Source organism: Oncorhynchus clarkii, chromosome 10 (genome assembly GCF_045791955.1).
Source record: "Oncorhynchus clarkii lewisi isolate Uvic-CL-2024 chromosome 10, UVic_Ocla_1.0, whole genome shotgun sequence".
NCBI classification, from domain to species: domain Eukaryota; kingdom Metazoa; phylum Chordata; class Actinopteri; order Salmoniformes; family Salmonidae; genus Oncorhynchus; species Oncorhynchus clarkii.
This window is the reverse complement of record NC_092156.1, coordinates 9,861,182-9,875,702: the sequence shown is the minus strand read 5'-3', so window position 1 is coordinate 9,875,702 and position 14,521 is coordinate 9,861,182. Positions and strand designations below refer to the sequence as shown.

The 14,521-nt window shown below is 51.5% G+C and overlaps 1 protein-coding gene across 11 annotated transcripts in view; it reads right to left on the bottom strand.

The window, feature by feature from the left end:
* LOC139417995 (transcription factor COE1-A-like) overlaps positions 1 to 14,521 on the bottom strand; it is a 278,063-nt gene that overhangs the window by 235,641 nt on the left and 27,901 nt on the right. For all 11 annotated transcript variants that reach the window (XM_071167053.1, XM_071167055.1, XM_071167049.1 and 8 more), the window contains exon 6: positions 14,083 to 14,151. In XM_071167053.1, coding sequence (XP_071023154.1) covers positions 14,083 to 14,151 — 69 coding nt within the window. The remainder of the gene's footprint in view (positions 1 to 14,082; positions 14,152 to 14,521) is intronic.

Here is a 14,521-nt window from a genome sequence, read left to right as displayed (position 1 = left end):
TTTTAATTGTGTTGTAATTTGGTTTGTTCTGATTGATTGGATGTTCTGGTCCTGAGGCTTCAGTGTGTTAGTAGAACAGGTTTGGGAACTCAGCCCCAGGACCAGCTGGATGAGGGGACTCTTTTCTTTGCTCAGCTCTTGGCATTGCAGGGCTTGGTAGTGATATGAGAGGGGGTCACTGTATTTTAGATGTTTCTAAAACTTAATTGCTCTGTTTTGAGTTTTTATTATTAGTGGATATTGGCCTAATTCTGCCCTGCATCCATTGTTTGTAGTTTTCCTCTGGACATGTAGAAGAATCTTACAGAACTCTGCATGCAGGGTTTCAATGGGGTGTTTGTCCCATTTGGTGAAATCTTGTTTTGCAAGTGGACCCCACACCTCGCTGGCATAAAGTGCAATTGTTCAATGACACATTCAATTAGTTTTAGCCTAATTTTAATAGGCATTTCAATTTGAATTTGTTTTTTAATGGCGTAGAATGCCCTGCGTGCTTTCTCTCTCAGATCATTCACTGCAACATTAAGGTGTCCAGTTGAGCTTATTTTGAAACCTCAGTAATTGTAGTGTTTGCAGTACTCTATATATTTTGTACCAATTGTACCAACCAACCCTCTTCCTGGAGAGAGACCATCCTGTAGGTTTTCACTCCAACCCTGTTCCTGGAGAGCTACCTTCCTGTAGGTTTTAACTCCAACCCTGTTCCTGGAGAGCTACCTTCCTGTAGGTTTTCACTCCAACCCTGTTCCTGGAGAGCTACCTTCCTGTAGGTTTTAACTCCAACCCTGTTCCTGGAGAGCTACCCTCCTGTAGGTTTACACTCCAACCCTGTTCCTGGAGAGCTACCCTCCTGTAGGTTTTCACTCCAACCCTGTTCCTGGAGAGCTACCCTCCTGTAGGTTTTCACTCCAACCCTGTTCCTGGAGAGCTACCATCCTGTAGGTTTTAACTCCAACCCTGTTCCTGGAGAGCTACCTTCCTGTAGGTTTTAACTCCAACCCTGTTCCTGGAGAGCTACCTTCCTGTAGGTTTTCACTCCAACCCTGTTCCTGGAGAGCTACCATCCTGTAGGTTTTCACTCCAACCCTGTTCCTGGAGAGCTACCTTCCTGTAGGTTTTCACTCCAACCCTGTTCCTGGAGAGCTACCATCCTGTAGGTTTTCACTCCAACCCTAATCTAGAGCACCTGATTCTAATAATTAGCTGGTTGATAAACTGAACCAGGTTAGTTACAACTGGGGATGGAGTGAAAACCTACAGGAGGGTGGGTCTCCAGGAACAGGGTTGGAGTGTAAACCTACAGGAGGGTCTCTCTCCAGGAACAGGGTTGGAGTGTAAACCTACAGGAGGGTCTCTCTCCAGGAACAGGGTTGCTTAGCCCTGTTCTAGACCAAACACAGCCAAAGGGGCTGAGAACGCTTCTGGAGGGGGTGGAGGGGGACAGGAAGTCCCATGGTATCCACGGGAACTCTCACATTCCATCTTCCGCAGTCTCCCAGCATGCTCGCTGAGCTGAGCCTTCAACATCACCGCATGCACGGAGCAGAGCAGACAGAGCAGCAATTCCTCCTTTTTATTTGTTTTATATTATTTAACCTTTATTTAACTAGGCAAGTCAGTTAAGAACAAATTCTTATTTACAATGACGGCCTACCGGGTAACAGTGGGTTAACTGCCTTGTTCAGGGGCAGAATGACAGATTTTTACCTTGTCAGCTTGGGGATTCAATCCACCAACCTTTCAGGTACCAGCCCAACTCTCTAACCACTAGGCTACCTGCCACACCTTTGAGGCTGTAGCTGTAGCTGGGGCTACATGGGTCTGGGGCTACATGGAACTGGGGCTACATGGGACTGGGGCTACATGGGACTGGGGCTACATGGGTCTGGGACTACATGGGACTGGGGCTACATGGGACTGGGGCTACATGGGACTGGGGCTACATGGGTCTGGGGCTACATGGGACTGGGGCTACATGGGACTGGGGCTACATGGGTCTGGGGCTACATGGGACTGGGGCTACATGGGACTGGGGCTACATGGGACTGGGGCTACATGGGACTGGGGCTGTAGCTGGGGCTACATGGGACTGGGGCTACATGGGTCTAGGGCTACATGGGACTGGGGCTACATGGCACTGGGGCTACATGGGTCTGGGGCTACATGGGACTGGGGCTACATGGGTCTAGGGCTACATGGGACTGGGGCTACATGGGGCTGTAGCTGTAGCTGGGGCTACATGGGACTGGGGCTACATTGGGACTGGGGCTACATGGGACTGGGGCTACATGGGACTGTAGCTGTAGCTGGGGCTACATGGGACTGGGGCTACATGGGTCTGTAGCTGGGGCTACATGGGACTGGGGCTACATGGGGCTGTAGCTGTAGCTGGGGCTACATGGGACTGGGGCTACATGGGACTGGGGCTACATGGGACTGGGGCTACATGGGACTGGGGCTGTAGCTGGGGCTACATGGGACTGGGGCTACATGGGTCTAGGGCTACATGGGACTGGGGCTACATGGGACTGGGGCTACATGGGTCTGGGGCTACATGGGACTGGGGCTACATGGGTCTAGGGCTACATGGGACTGGGGCTACATGGGGCTGTAGCTGTAGCTGGGGCTACATGGGACTGGGGCTACATGGGACTGGGGCTACATGGGACTGTAGCTGTAGATGGGGCTACATGGGACTGGGGCTACATGGGTCTGTAGCTGTGGCTACATGGGACTGGGGCTACATGGGGCTGTAGCTGTAGCTGGGGCTACATGGGTCTGGGGCTACATGGGACTGGGGCTACATGGGACTGGGGCTACATGGGTCTGTAGCTGGGGCTACATGGGACTGGGGCTACATGGGACTGGGGCTACATGGGACTGGGGCTACATGGGACTGAGGCTACATGGGACTGAGGCTACATGGGGCTGGGGCTACATGGGGCTGGGGCTACATGGGGCTGGGGCTACATGGGACTGAGGCTACATGGGACTGGGGCTGTAGCTGGGACTACATGGGACTGGGGCTACATGGGACTGGGGCTACATGGGACTGGGGATATAATGGGACTGGGTCTGTAGCTGGGGCTACATGGGACTGAGGCTACATGGGACTGGGGCTACATGGGACTGGGGCGACATGGGACTGGGGCGACATGGGACTGGGGCTACATGGGACTGGGGATATAATGGGACTGGGTCTGTAGCTGGGGCTACATGGGACTGAGGCTACATGGGACTGGGGCTACATGGGACTGGGGCGACATGGGACTGGGGCGACATGGGACTGGGGCTACATGGGACTGGGGATATAATGGGACTGGGTCTGTAGCTGGGGCTACATGGGACTGTAGCTGGGGCTCCGAGAGACAAAACAAAGCCTTGGACACACTCAGGGGCCCTGTCCTGCCCAGAACACTGTTCTTTGCTCAGGACATGAGCTCCCATGGTTGGGAGAGGGGAGTTATTTAGAAGGGCTAGGGAACATGCTTAGGTAGTATCTAGCCTGTGATGTACAAATGTCTCACTTCTTTTGCATATAGTGTAACTAGACCTATGTGAAAGGGTGACGGTTGAGGCCCATTGACAGGGATCTTTAGACACACACAACCAATCACACACACCCAAATGCACACATACACACAGACACCCTCCTGATCGGAGAATCTCCAGACCAAGGAATAATGGACTGTGTGTAAACTGAGATGTTTCAAATGAGGCAACAGGAACTGGGCTTGTGATGTACTGATACCATGTCATCCTTCAGACCAGATGAGACAATCAGTAGATAGAGTACACACACGTATGGACGCACGCACACACGCACAACAGACACACACACACACACACCGGGCACACACACACACCAGGCACACACACACACCAGGCACACAAACCACACCACACACATCACATCACACACACACAAACAAACACAGACACACACACACCAGACACACACACACACCAGGCACACAAACCACACCACACACATCACATCACACACACACAAACAAACACATACACACACACACCAGACACCAGACACACAAACACACCAGACACACACACACCAGACACACACACACACACCAGACAACAGACACACACACACCAGACACCAGACACACACACACCAGACACACACATACAATAAATATTCTCTTTGAAACTGTTCCATCTAAGCTCACTTTGGGACACAAGTATTTATCCACATCTGAAGGCTTTCTCCAAACATGAAAACAAGTGATTGGGGGGGGGGGGGGGGGGTGAGTCGAGGCAGTAGACAATAGAGGTCTCTCTGTGGGGCTGAGTGGAGGAGGTGGGTGGAGGGTGGATGGGGGGAGTGGGGAGAGGAGGGGGTGGAGGGTGGATGGGGTGAGTGGGGGGAGGAAGAGGAAGAGGGTGGATGAGGAGAGTATGGGGAGGAGGAGGAGGGTTGGTGGGAGATTGGAGGGATGAGGGAGGAGGAGGAAGAGGCGGAGGAGGGTGGATGGGGGAGTGGAGGGAGGAGAAGGATGAGGGTGGATGGGGGAGTGGAGGGAGGAGAAGGATGAGGGTGGATGGGGAGAGCGGAGGGAAGAGGAGGCGGGTTGATGGGAGGTTAGAGGGAAGAGGAAGGTGGATGGGGGATTGGGAGGAGGAATTTGTATGGGGAGAGTGGGGGGAGGAGGTTGGATGGGGGGAGTGGAGGGAGGAGGAGGAGGAGGTTGGATGGGAGAGTGGAGGGAGGAGGAGGAGGGTGGATGGGAGAGTGAAGGGAGGAGGAGGAGGAGGGTGGATGGGAGAGTGGAGGGAGGAGGAGGAGGGTGGATGGGAGAGTGGAGGGAGGAGGAGGAGGGTGGATGGGAGAGTGGAGGGAGGAGGAGGAGGGTGGATGGGAGAGTGGAGGGAGGAGGAGGAGGAGGAGGGTGGATGGGAGAGTGGAGGGAGGAGGAGGAGGGTGGATGGGAGAGTAGAGGGAGGAGGAGGAGGAGGAGGGTGGATGGGAGAGTAGAGGGAGGAGGAGGAGGGTGGATGGGAGAGTGGAGGGAGGAGGAGGAGGAGGAGGGTGGATGGGAGAGTAGAGGGAGGAGGAGGAGGGTTGATGGGAGAGTGGAGGGAGGAGGAGGAGGGTGGATAGGAGAGTAGAGGGAGGAGGAGGAGGGTGGATAGGAGAGTGGAGGGAGGAGGAGGAGGGTGGATAGGAGAGTGGAGGGAGGAGGAGGAGGAGGAGGGTGGATGGGAGAGTAGAGGGAGGAGGAGGAGGAGGAGGAGGGTGGATAGGAGAGTGGAGGGAGGAGGAGGAGGGTGGATAGGAGAGTGGAGGGAGGAGGAGGAGGGTGGATAGGAGAGTAGAGGGAGGAGGAGGAGGGTGGATAGGAGAGTGGAGGGAGGAGGAGGAGGGTGGATAGGAGAGTGGAGGGAGGAGGAGGAGGAGGAGGGTGGATGGGAGAGTGGAGGGAGGAGGAGGAGGAGGAGGGTGGATAGGAGAGTGGAGGGAGGAGGAGGAGGGTGGATAGGAGAGTGGAGGGAGGAGGAGGAGGGTGGATAGGAGAGTGGAGGGAGGAGGAGGAGGGTGGATAGGAGAGTGGAGGGAGGAGGAGGAGGGTGGATGGGAGAGTGGAGGGAGGAGGAGGAGGAGGAGGGTGGATGGGAGAGTGGAGGGAGGAGGAGGAGCGTGGATGGGAGAGTGGAGGGAGGAGGAGGAGGGTGGATGGGAGAGTGGAGGGAGGAGGAGGAGGAGGAGGGTGGATAGGAGAGTGGAGGGAGGAGGAGGAGGGTGGATGGGAGAGTGGAGGGAGGAGGAGGAGGGTGGATGGGAGAGTGGAGGGAGGAGGAGGAGGAGGAGGGTGGATGGGAGAGTGGAGGGAGGAGGAGGAGGAGGAGGGTGGATGGGAGAGTAGAGGGAGGAGGAGGAGGGTGGATGGGAGAGTGGAGGGAGGAGGAGGAGGAGGAGGGTGGATAGGAGAGTGGAGGGAGGAGGAGGAGGAGGAGGTTGGATAGGAGAGTGGAGGGAGGAGGAGGGTGGATGGGAGAGTAGAGGGAGGAGGAGGAGGGTGGATGGGAGAGTGGAGGGAGGAGGAGGGTGGATGGGAGAGTGGAGGGAGGAGGAGGAGGGTGGATGGGAGAGTGGAGGGAGGAGGAGGAGGAGGAGCGTGGATAGGAGAGTGGAGGGAGGAGGAGGAGGAGGAGGGTGGATAGGAGAGTGGAGGGAGGAGGAGGAGGAGGAGGGTGGATAGGAGAGTGGAGGGAGGAGGAGGAGGGTGGATAGGATAGTGGAGGGAGGAGGAGGAGGGTGGATAGGAGAGTGGAGGGAGGAGGAGGAGGGTGGATGGGAGAGTAGAGGGAGGAGGAGGAGGGTGGATGGGAGAGTGGAGGGAGGAGGAGGAGGGTGGATGGGAGAGTGGAGGGAGGAGGAGGAGGAGGAGGGTGGATGGGAGAGTGGAGGGAGGAGGAGGAGGAGGAGGGTGGATGGGAGAGTAGAGGGAGGAGGAGGAGGGTGGATGGGAGAGTGGAGGGAGGAGGAGGAGGAGGAGGGTGGATAGGAGAGTGGAGGGAGGAGAAGGAGGAGGAGGGTGGATAGGAGAGTGGAGGGAGGAGGAGGAGGGTGGATAGGAGAGTGGAGGGAGGAGGAGGAGGGTGGATAGGAGAGTGGAGGGAGGAGGAGGAGGGTGGATAGGAGAGTGGAGGCAGGAGGAGGAGGGTGGATAGGAGAGTGGAGGGATGAGGAGGAGGGTGGATGGGAGAGTGGAGGGAGGAGGAGGGTGGATGGGAGAGTAGAGGGAGGAGGAGGAGGGTGGATGGGAGAGTGGAGGGAGGAGGAGGAGGAGGAGGGTGGATAGGAGAGTGGAGGGAGGAGGAGGAGGAGGAGGGTGGATAGGAGAGTGGAGGGAGGAGGAGGAGGAGGAGGGTGGATAGGAGAGTGGAGGGAGGAGGAGGAGGGTGGATAGGAGAGTGGAGGGAGGAGGAGGAGGGTGGATAGGAGAGTGGAGGGAGGAGGAGGAGGGTGGATAGGAGAGTGGAGGGAGGAGGAGGAGGAGGAGGGTGGATAGGAGAGTGGAGGGAGGAGGAGGAGGAGGGTGGATAGGAGAGTGGAGGGAGGAGGAGGAGGGTGGATAGGAGAGTGGAGGGAGGAGGAGGAGGAGGAGGGTGGATGGGAGAGTAGAGGGAGGAGGAGGAGGGTGGATGGGAGAGTGGAGGGAGGAGGGGGAGGGTGGATAGGAGAGTGGAGGGAGGAGGAGTAGGAGGAGGGTGGATGGGAGAGTGGAGGGAGGAGGAGGAGGGTGGATAGGAGAGTGGAGGGAGGAGGAGGAGGGTGGATGGGAGAGTGGAGGGAGGGCTGATCTGAACTGAAGCCAGTCTGAAGCAGAGGAAGAGGGGAAAGTGAAGAGGCATCTATTAGATGTCAGTGGGCTTTTGTGTCCATGTCAATGAGCAGGATTAAGGTATTTAAAATAATCTGACTGAGGCTCGGAGAGGTCACAGCACAGACAGGGAGAGAAGACAAGTTTTTCCTAGCCACCATGCTTCTACATCCGCATTGCCTGCTCTTTTGGGGTTTAAACTGGGTTTCTGTACAGCACTTTGTGACATCTGCTAATGTAAAAAGGGTTTTATAAATAAATGTGATTGATTGAGAGGAGCATATGGCAGAGCAGGGAGAGCAGTTGCTCTTATACATAGAGTTAGATAGATAGACATACATTAATCTAAAGCTCTTATACATAGAGCTAGATAGATAGACATACATTCATCTAAAGCTCTTATACATAGAGTTAGATAGATAGACATACATTCATCTAAAGCTCTTATACATAGAGTTAAATAGATAGACATACATTCATCTAAAGCTCTTATACATAGAGTTAGATAGATAGACATACATTCATCTAAAGCTCTTATACATAGAGTTAGATAGATAGACATACATTCATCTAAAGCGCCACCAAATATGTTGCTGTGCGATTTGGAATTTTATTTTGGAAGCACCGTGTGACAAAAAAAAGATTCCGATAAAAAAAACTCAATGCGTGACAATATTCTAAACAGTCTGAAGCCCCGCCTCCTGTCACTCAACAGGCACACAGCTCACACACAGACACTTCCTGTTTCTCTCAGCGTGCACTTAACAGATTCTTCCAAAGCAACAACAGGCTACCACTTTCCACGTTGCTTCTAAAATTCAATCCATGTTTTCGCTATTATAATATTAGTTTGTGTAACTTGCTTTCTTCGCATAATGTGAGTTAGTTAGGCTAAAGAAGCTGGCATGTGACTAAGAGATCATTTATGCTTGATCTGAAAATGTGGTTGGAGGCGCCGTATTGATGGTGTGACGCAATAGAGGAGCCTCTAGAGGCATGAAGAGGCCAAATTGAGCTCCGTACCGCATCGTTGTGTGCATCTCAAAATGTATATAGCTCCGCATTGACATGATTGGTTGACGGTCGGTGATGGCGAGAGGTCCTGTATAAACACAAACTCACTTCCTTAACAACTTCCTTCACAACAGCGCTGCTGGGCGAAGTGCAAGAAGTATGAATGTCCTGACTTCTGCAGAGGCGATCTCACTGTAAATGCTGCATGGCCAATGCAGACGTCGAATTGACCATGCAGCGCCTTTAAAGCTAATTGCTATTGCTAATCGCTATCTACACTGAATAAAAATACAAAACATAAAGGTGTTGGTCCCATAAGCTGAAATAAAAGATCCCTGAAATGGCACATATGCACAAAAATGAAAATTTATCTCAAATGTTGTGCACAAAATTGAATGTTAATTTCTCTACCATAAGCCACCTCCAATGTCGTTTTAGAGAATTTGGCAGTACGTCCAACCGGCCTCACAACCTCAGACCACATATAACCATGCCAGTCCAGGACCGCCACATTTGGCTTCTTCACCTGAGGAATCGTCTGAGACCAGCCACCAGGACAGCTGATGAAACTGTAGGTTTGCACAACCGAAGAATTTCTGTACAAACTGTCAGAAACCATTAGGGCCAAACCTCTGCATGCTCGTTGTCCACACCAGGGTCTTGAACTTATTGGAGTTTGGCGTCGTAACCAATTTCAGTGGGCAAATGCTCACCTTCGATGGCCACTTGCACGCTGGAGAAGTGTTCTCTTCAGGGATGAATCCTAGTTTCAGCTGTACTGGGCAGATGGCAGACATTGTGTATGGCGTCGTGTGGGTGAGCGGTTTACCAACATGTCAACATTGTGAACAGAGTGCCCCATGGTGGCAGTGGGGTTATGGTAAATGGAAAATGTTACAGTTGAACATGTTTGGGATGCTCTGGATCAACATTTACAACAGCGTGTTCCAGTGCACGCCAATATCCAGCGACTTCATACAGCCAGAAGAGGAGTGGGACAATATCCCACAATCAACAGCCTGATCAACTCCATGCAAAGGAGATGTGTCGCGCGGCATGAGGGAAATGATGGTCACACCAGATACGGACTGGTTTTCTGACCCACACCAGATACTGACTGGTTTTCTGATCCACACCCGATACTGACTGGTTTTCTGATCCACACCAGATACTGACTGGTTTTCTGACCCACACCAGATACTGACTGGTTTTCTGACCCACACCAGATACTGACTGGTTTTCTGACCCACACCAGATACTGACTGGTTTTCTGACCCACACCAGATACTGACTGGTTTTCTGATCCACACCAGATCCTGACTGGTTTTCTGATCCACACCAGATACTGACTGGTTTTCTGACCCACACCAGATACTGACTGGTTTTCTGACCCACACCAGATACTGACTGGTTTTCTGACCCACACCAGATACTGACTGGTTTTCTGACCCACACCAGATACTGACTGGTTTTCTGATCCACACCAGATACTGACTGGTTTTCTGATCCACACCAGATACTGACTGGTTTTCTGACCCACACCAGATACTGACTGGTTGTCTGACCCACACCAGATACTGACTGGTTTTCTGATCCACACCAGATACTGACTGGTTTTCTGATCCACACCAGATACTGACTGGTTTTCTGATCCACACCAGATACTGACTGGTTTTCTGACCCACACCAGATACTGACTGGTTTTCTGACCCACACCAGATACTGACTGGTTTTCTGACCCACACCAGATACTGAATGGTTTTCTGACCCACACCAGATACTGACTGGTTTTCTGACCCACACCAGATACTGACTGGTTTTCTGACCCACACCAGATACTGACTGTTTTCTGACCCACACCAGATACTGACTGGTTTTCTGACCCACACCAGATACTGACTGGTTTTCTGACCCACACCAGATACTGACTGGTTTTCTGACCCACACCAGATACTGACTGGTTTTCTGACCCACACCAGATACTGACTGGTTTTCTGACCCACACCAGATACTGACTGGTTTTCTGACCCACACCAGATACTGACTGGTTTTCTGACCCACACCAGATACTGACTGGTTTTCTGACCCACACCAGATACTGACTGGTTTTCTGACCCACACCAGATACTGACTGTTTTCTGACCCACACCAGATACTGACTGGTTTTCTGACCCACACCAGATACTGACTGGTTTTCTGACCCACACCAGATACTGACTGTTTTCTGACCCACACCAGATACTGACTGGTTTTCTGACCCACACCAGATACTGACTGTTTTCTGACCCACACCAGATACTGACTGTTTTCTGACCCACACCAGATACTGACTGGTTTTCTGACCCACACCAGATACTGACTCTTAATTAATAATTATTATGATTCCAACAGTTCACCCAAGTGTTTTGATCTACTGTATATTGCAAGTCAAATTGCAATATTTGTTTGAAAAATCACATTTAGATTTCTTTGCCCATATCGCCCTAACAACCTGGTAACGGCACCATTATGCAAACATTTAGTGATACAGAAAGAACGTTTAAAAAAGATTCTTCGGGAGGTGTGGTTCAAAACTAAGTAGGATTCAAATAGGCTAAATCAAATAGGCTAATAGACAATAGGCAAATAGATTCAAATAGGCTAAATCTCAATAAATAAAAAAATTCTGGTGATCCTAACTTTTTAAAGTTAATAGCACCATAGCTATCAATGATCCTCCTAAACACACACACACACACACACACACATTAACAGGTAGATAGTAACACACACCGCACAGGGCATCCATTTCATATGTAGATAACCTCAAATAGGTAGTGGAAAATGACTGTAACAGCTTTCCCCGAAGATAAAAAATAATGCAATAAACATGTTTCCCCCACTGAAATCCCAACGCTTCATATTGTGTGTTTACAAATGAGAGAGAATAAACCCCAGTAAATATGACATTTGTTATTTTAACAACATAATAAGGCTTCATTAGCATGTTTTGTATTTATTCGGAGGGATTATCTGCAGTCTATCCCGGGGTCTTATGAGAGAGATCTAATTAGTGAATCACTCACCCTCAGATCCTCTCTCTCTCTCTCTCTCGCTCTCGCTCTCGCTCTCTCTCTCTCTCTCTCTCTCTCTCTCTCTCTCTCTCTCCTCTCTCTCTCCTCTCTCTCTCTCTCTCTCTCCTCTCTCTCTCTCCTCTCTCTCTCTCCTCTCTCTCTCTCTCTCTCTCTCAACCAGGAGAATTAGCTAACGCTAGCCCGGCTAATTACAGCACCGCAATCGAATCTGCTCTCTGAGACAAGAGCACACTAATGAGCCCTTGTTTATTGAACTTAACGACTTCAAGAAAAAAATATACAAGTTGGAGTTGTTATTTTTATTACCTATTTCGGGGGAAAGAATAAGTCATAATTGAGATGGTATCTATCAGCGAAGGCAAGCTGCCTGTTTGTCAGCCATCATCCAAAACAAATACTGAAAACAAACTGCCAAGAGAACACATCAGAAAAAAAAAAAGATTTATTTTCTTCAGTTTTCACGTGACCCTTTTTCCAGTGCTGCAGGAACGCGTGTCAGAAAGGAGAGCAAATGTGTATGATGGTATGATAACCTCACACCTAAGCCATGGACCCAATGTGCCTGGCTGGCTGCCTGGCCCAGCATATGGAGAGGAGACACTGTCACTCCACTGCCAGTAGATTCACCTGGGTCCTCTTTGAATGTCGTATTAGTCTATGAAAATCTACATTCCCTTTCCCCCACAAACCAAAATAAATAATCGTATTTTACAGGTGCCGGGAGAGCAATATGAATTGTGCTGAGGCCAGTGCACCTGTTTGTTTTGATGTATCTCCTGTAAGCATAAGGCACTGAGCAGTCAAAAACACAACCGCAGTGTTCTGGCACTGAGAGAGGATGAGTTCAACAGAAGTTACTGGGTTCATCTGCCCATGCTCATCTGAGCCCTGTTTGTTCACTGATGTCTGAAGGTGTGTGATGGTAGAGAGAGGAGGAAGGGGGCTGGGTGCGGGGGGGGGTCCAGCTGCCCCACCCCCCCCCCCCCCCCCCCCCACCCCAGGGGCACTGACCCTTTCTGGCCCAGCGAAGCGGAACGTTGGGAGGTGAGGGGAATAGGAGAGGAGGGGGGCAGAACACGTGAGCCAGGTATGTGCCCCACTTCTCGCCTCTCCTCTCCTGGTACTGGGAGGCCTGCGCCACAGCTGATGTGCATCTGTGTCCTTCCTGTAGCGCAGATCAGTGAATACATTACCACAGCAAACACTACTGCCATCCACCTTTACAGAGGCAACACAGGTGTACGTGTGGGTGTGTACGGGCATGTCCATGAGAGTTTGGCCTGAATATACGTACATTCTCTTGGAATACTGAAATCCAACAATATACTGCACGTATGCATCATTACATACATACATACTGTACATACATGCACACACACACACACACACACACACACACATACACACATAAGCACCACGTCTCCCAAATCCTCTTTCAGTGGGATTTCATCTTCACCAATGAGCTCCAGGTTCCGTTTGTCAAAAAGCAACAAATCAGGTCTCCCCTGTGGCACTAAACAATAACTGGGGTGAACCAACTCAACTCTGTGGTGTGTAAATCAAAAGCTTTCTCCTATTTGGTATGTTCCAGTTCTGCTCCGTAAGAACTGTCTCCAGAGCAGCCGTGCTGTAGTAGCCACAGTACAGCACAGAGAGAGAGGACGGGCAGCAGACCCAGTCAGGGGAATAGAGAGACAGTAGTGGAACCACACTATCCAGCCAACATTAGCTCACACAGCCGTTGAGATGCAATCGTTTTGGGAGATCAACAGAGTAAATACAACCAGGATTATTGTGTTAGATAGATGTCATAACACAGACAACATAACAACAACCATATCATCTCCAGTACTCTGGGTCTAACACAGCTACCAGCAGGCCTGGTAATGGTCCAACAACAACTATATCATCTCCAGTACTCTGGGTCTAGCACAACTACCAGCAGGCCTGGTCCAATAACCTTAGTTCAGTAAGCCTATAGAGGACGCCCAGGTCTGAAGACTCCTGTCCAGCTGAGACAGATACATGCACAACGTGGAAGAGAGAAGGCCTGTGTTTAGGTGCCCTGGAGGCATGAGGGAGGGAGGGAGGGAGGGAGGGAGGGAGGGGGAGAGGGAGGGAGAGAGGGGGCTCCAGGCACTTTGGCAGCTATTGTTTCACAGTCCATTATCCATGTGGGTTTTATTAAGGGGAGCGGAGAGGAGAGAACAGCCTCCTCATTCTGGCTCCCCTTGTCCTCCCTCACTGTGGAGGAGCACACGCTGTGGAACCTGATCACTCCACATACACTGTAGTACTCACTGTAGTACTCACTCTAGTACTCACCCTAGTACTCACTGTAGTACTCACTGTAGTACTCACTGTAGTACTCACTGTAGTACTCACTCTAGTACTTACTCTATTACTCACTCTAGTACTCACTCTAGTACTCACTGTAGTACAAATAGAGCCAGAGCCATAGGGTGGGTAGGCTCTGGGCCAAACCTCAGTAGATACATGAGCTGACTGTTCTAACCTGACCCTCATACTGTTCCCTCACTGCATCAGCAGCTTCATAGGAGGCCACACACACACACACACACACACACACACACACAATGCGGTCACAGTAGGAGTAGTTGAGCATGCGGAGGAGTGTGTGAAGGTACCTGTCGATGATGACGGGGTCAGACGGGGTCTCATTGCGGTTGCCACAGCTCTTCTTGTCACAGCAGCGGCTGAGGGGTACAGAGAGGCGAGAGAAGGAGAGCGGGAGAGAGGGAGAGTGGGGAGAGAGGGGAGAGTGGGGAGAGAGGGGAGAGAAGGAGAGAGGGAGAGAGGAGAGAGTGGGGAGACAGGTGAGAGATGGAGAGAGGAGAGGGAGGGGAGAGTGGGAGAGAGGGGAGAGAGAGGAGAGAGGGGATAGAGGGGAGAGTGGGAGAGAGGGGAGAGATGGAGAGAGGAGAGGGAGGGGAGAGTGGGAGAGAGGGGAGAGAGAGGAGAGAGGGGATAGAGGGGAGAGTGGGAGAGAGGGGAGAGAGGGAGGGGGGGTTAAAAAGAGAAATAAAAACACACTCATGTTTCAGGGAGAGCTGCTTCAGCCAGGCC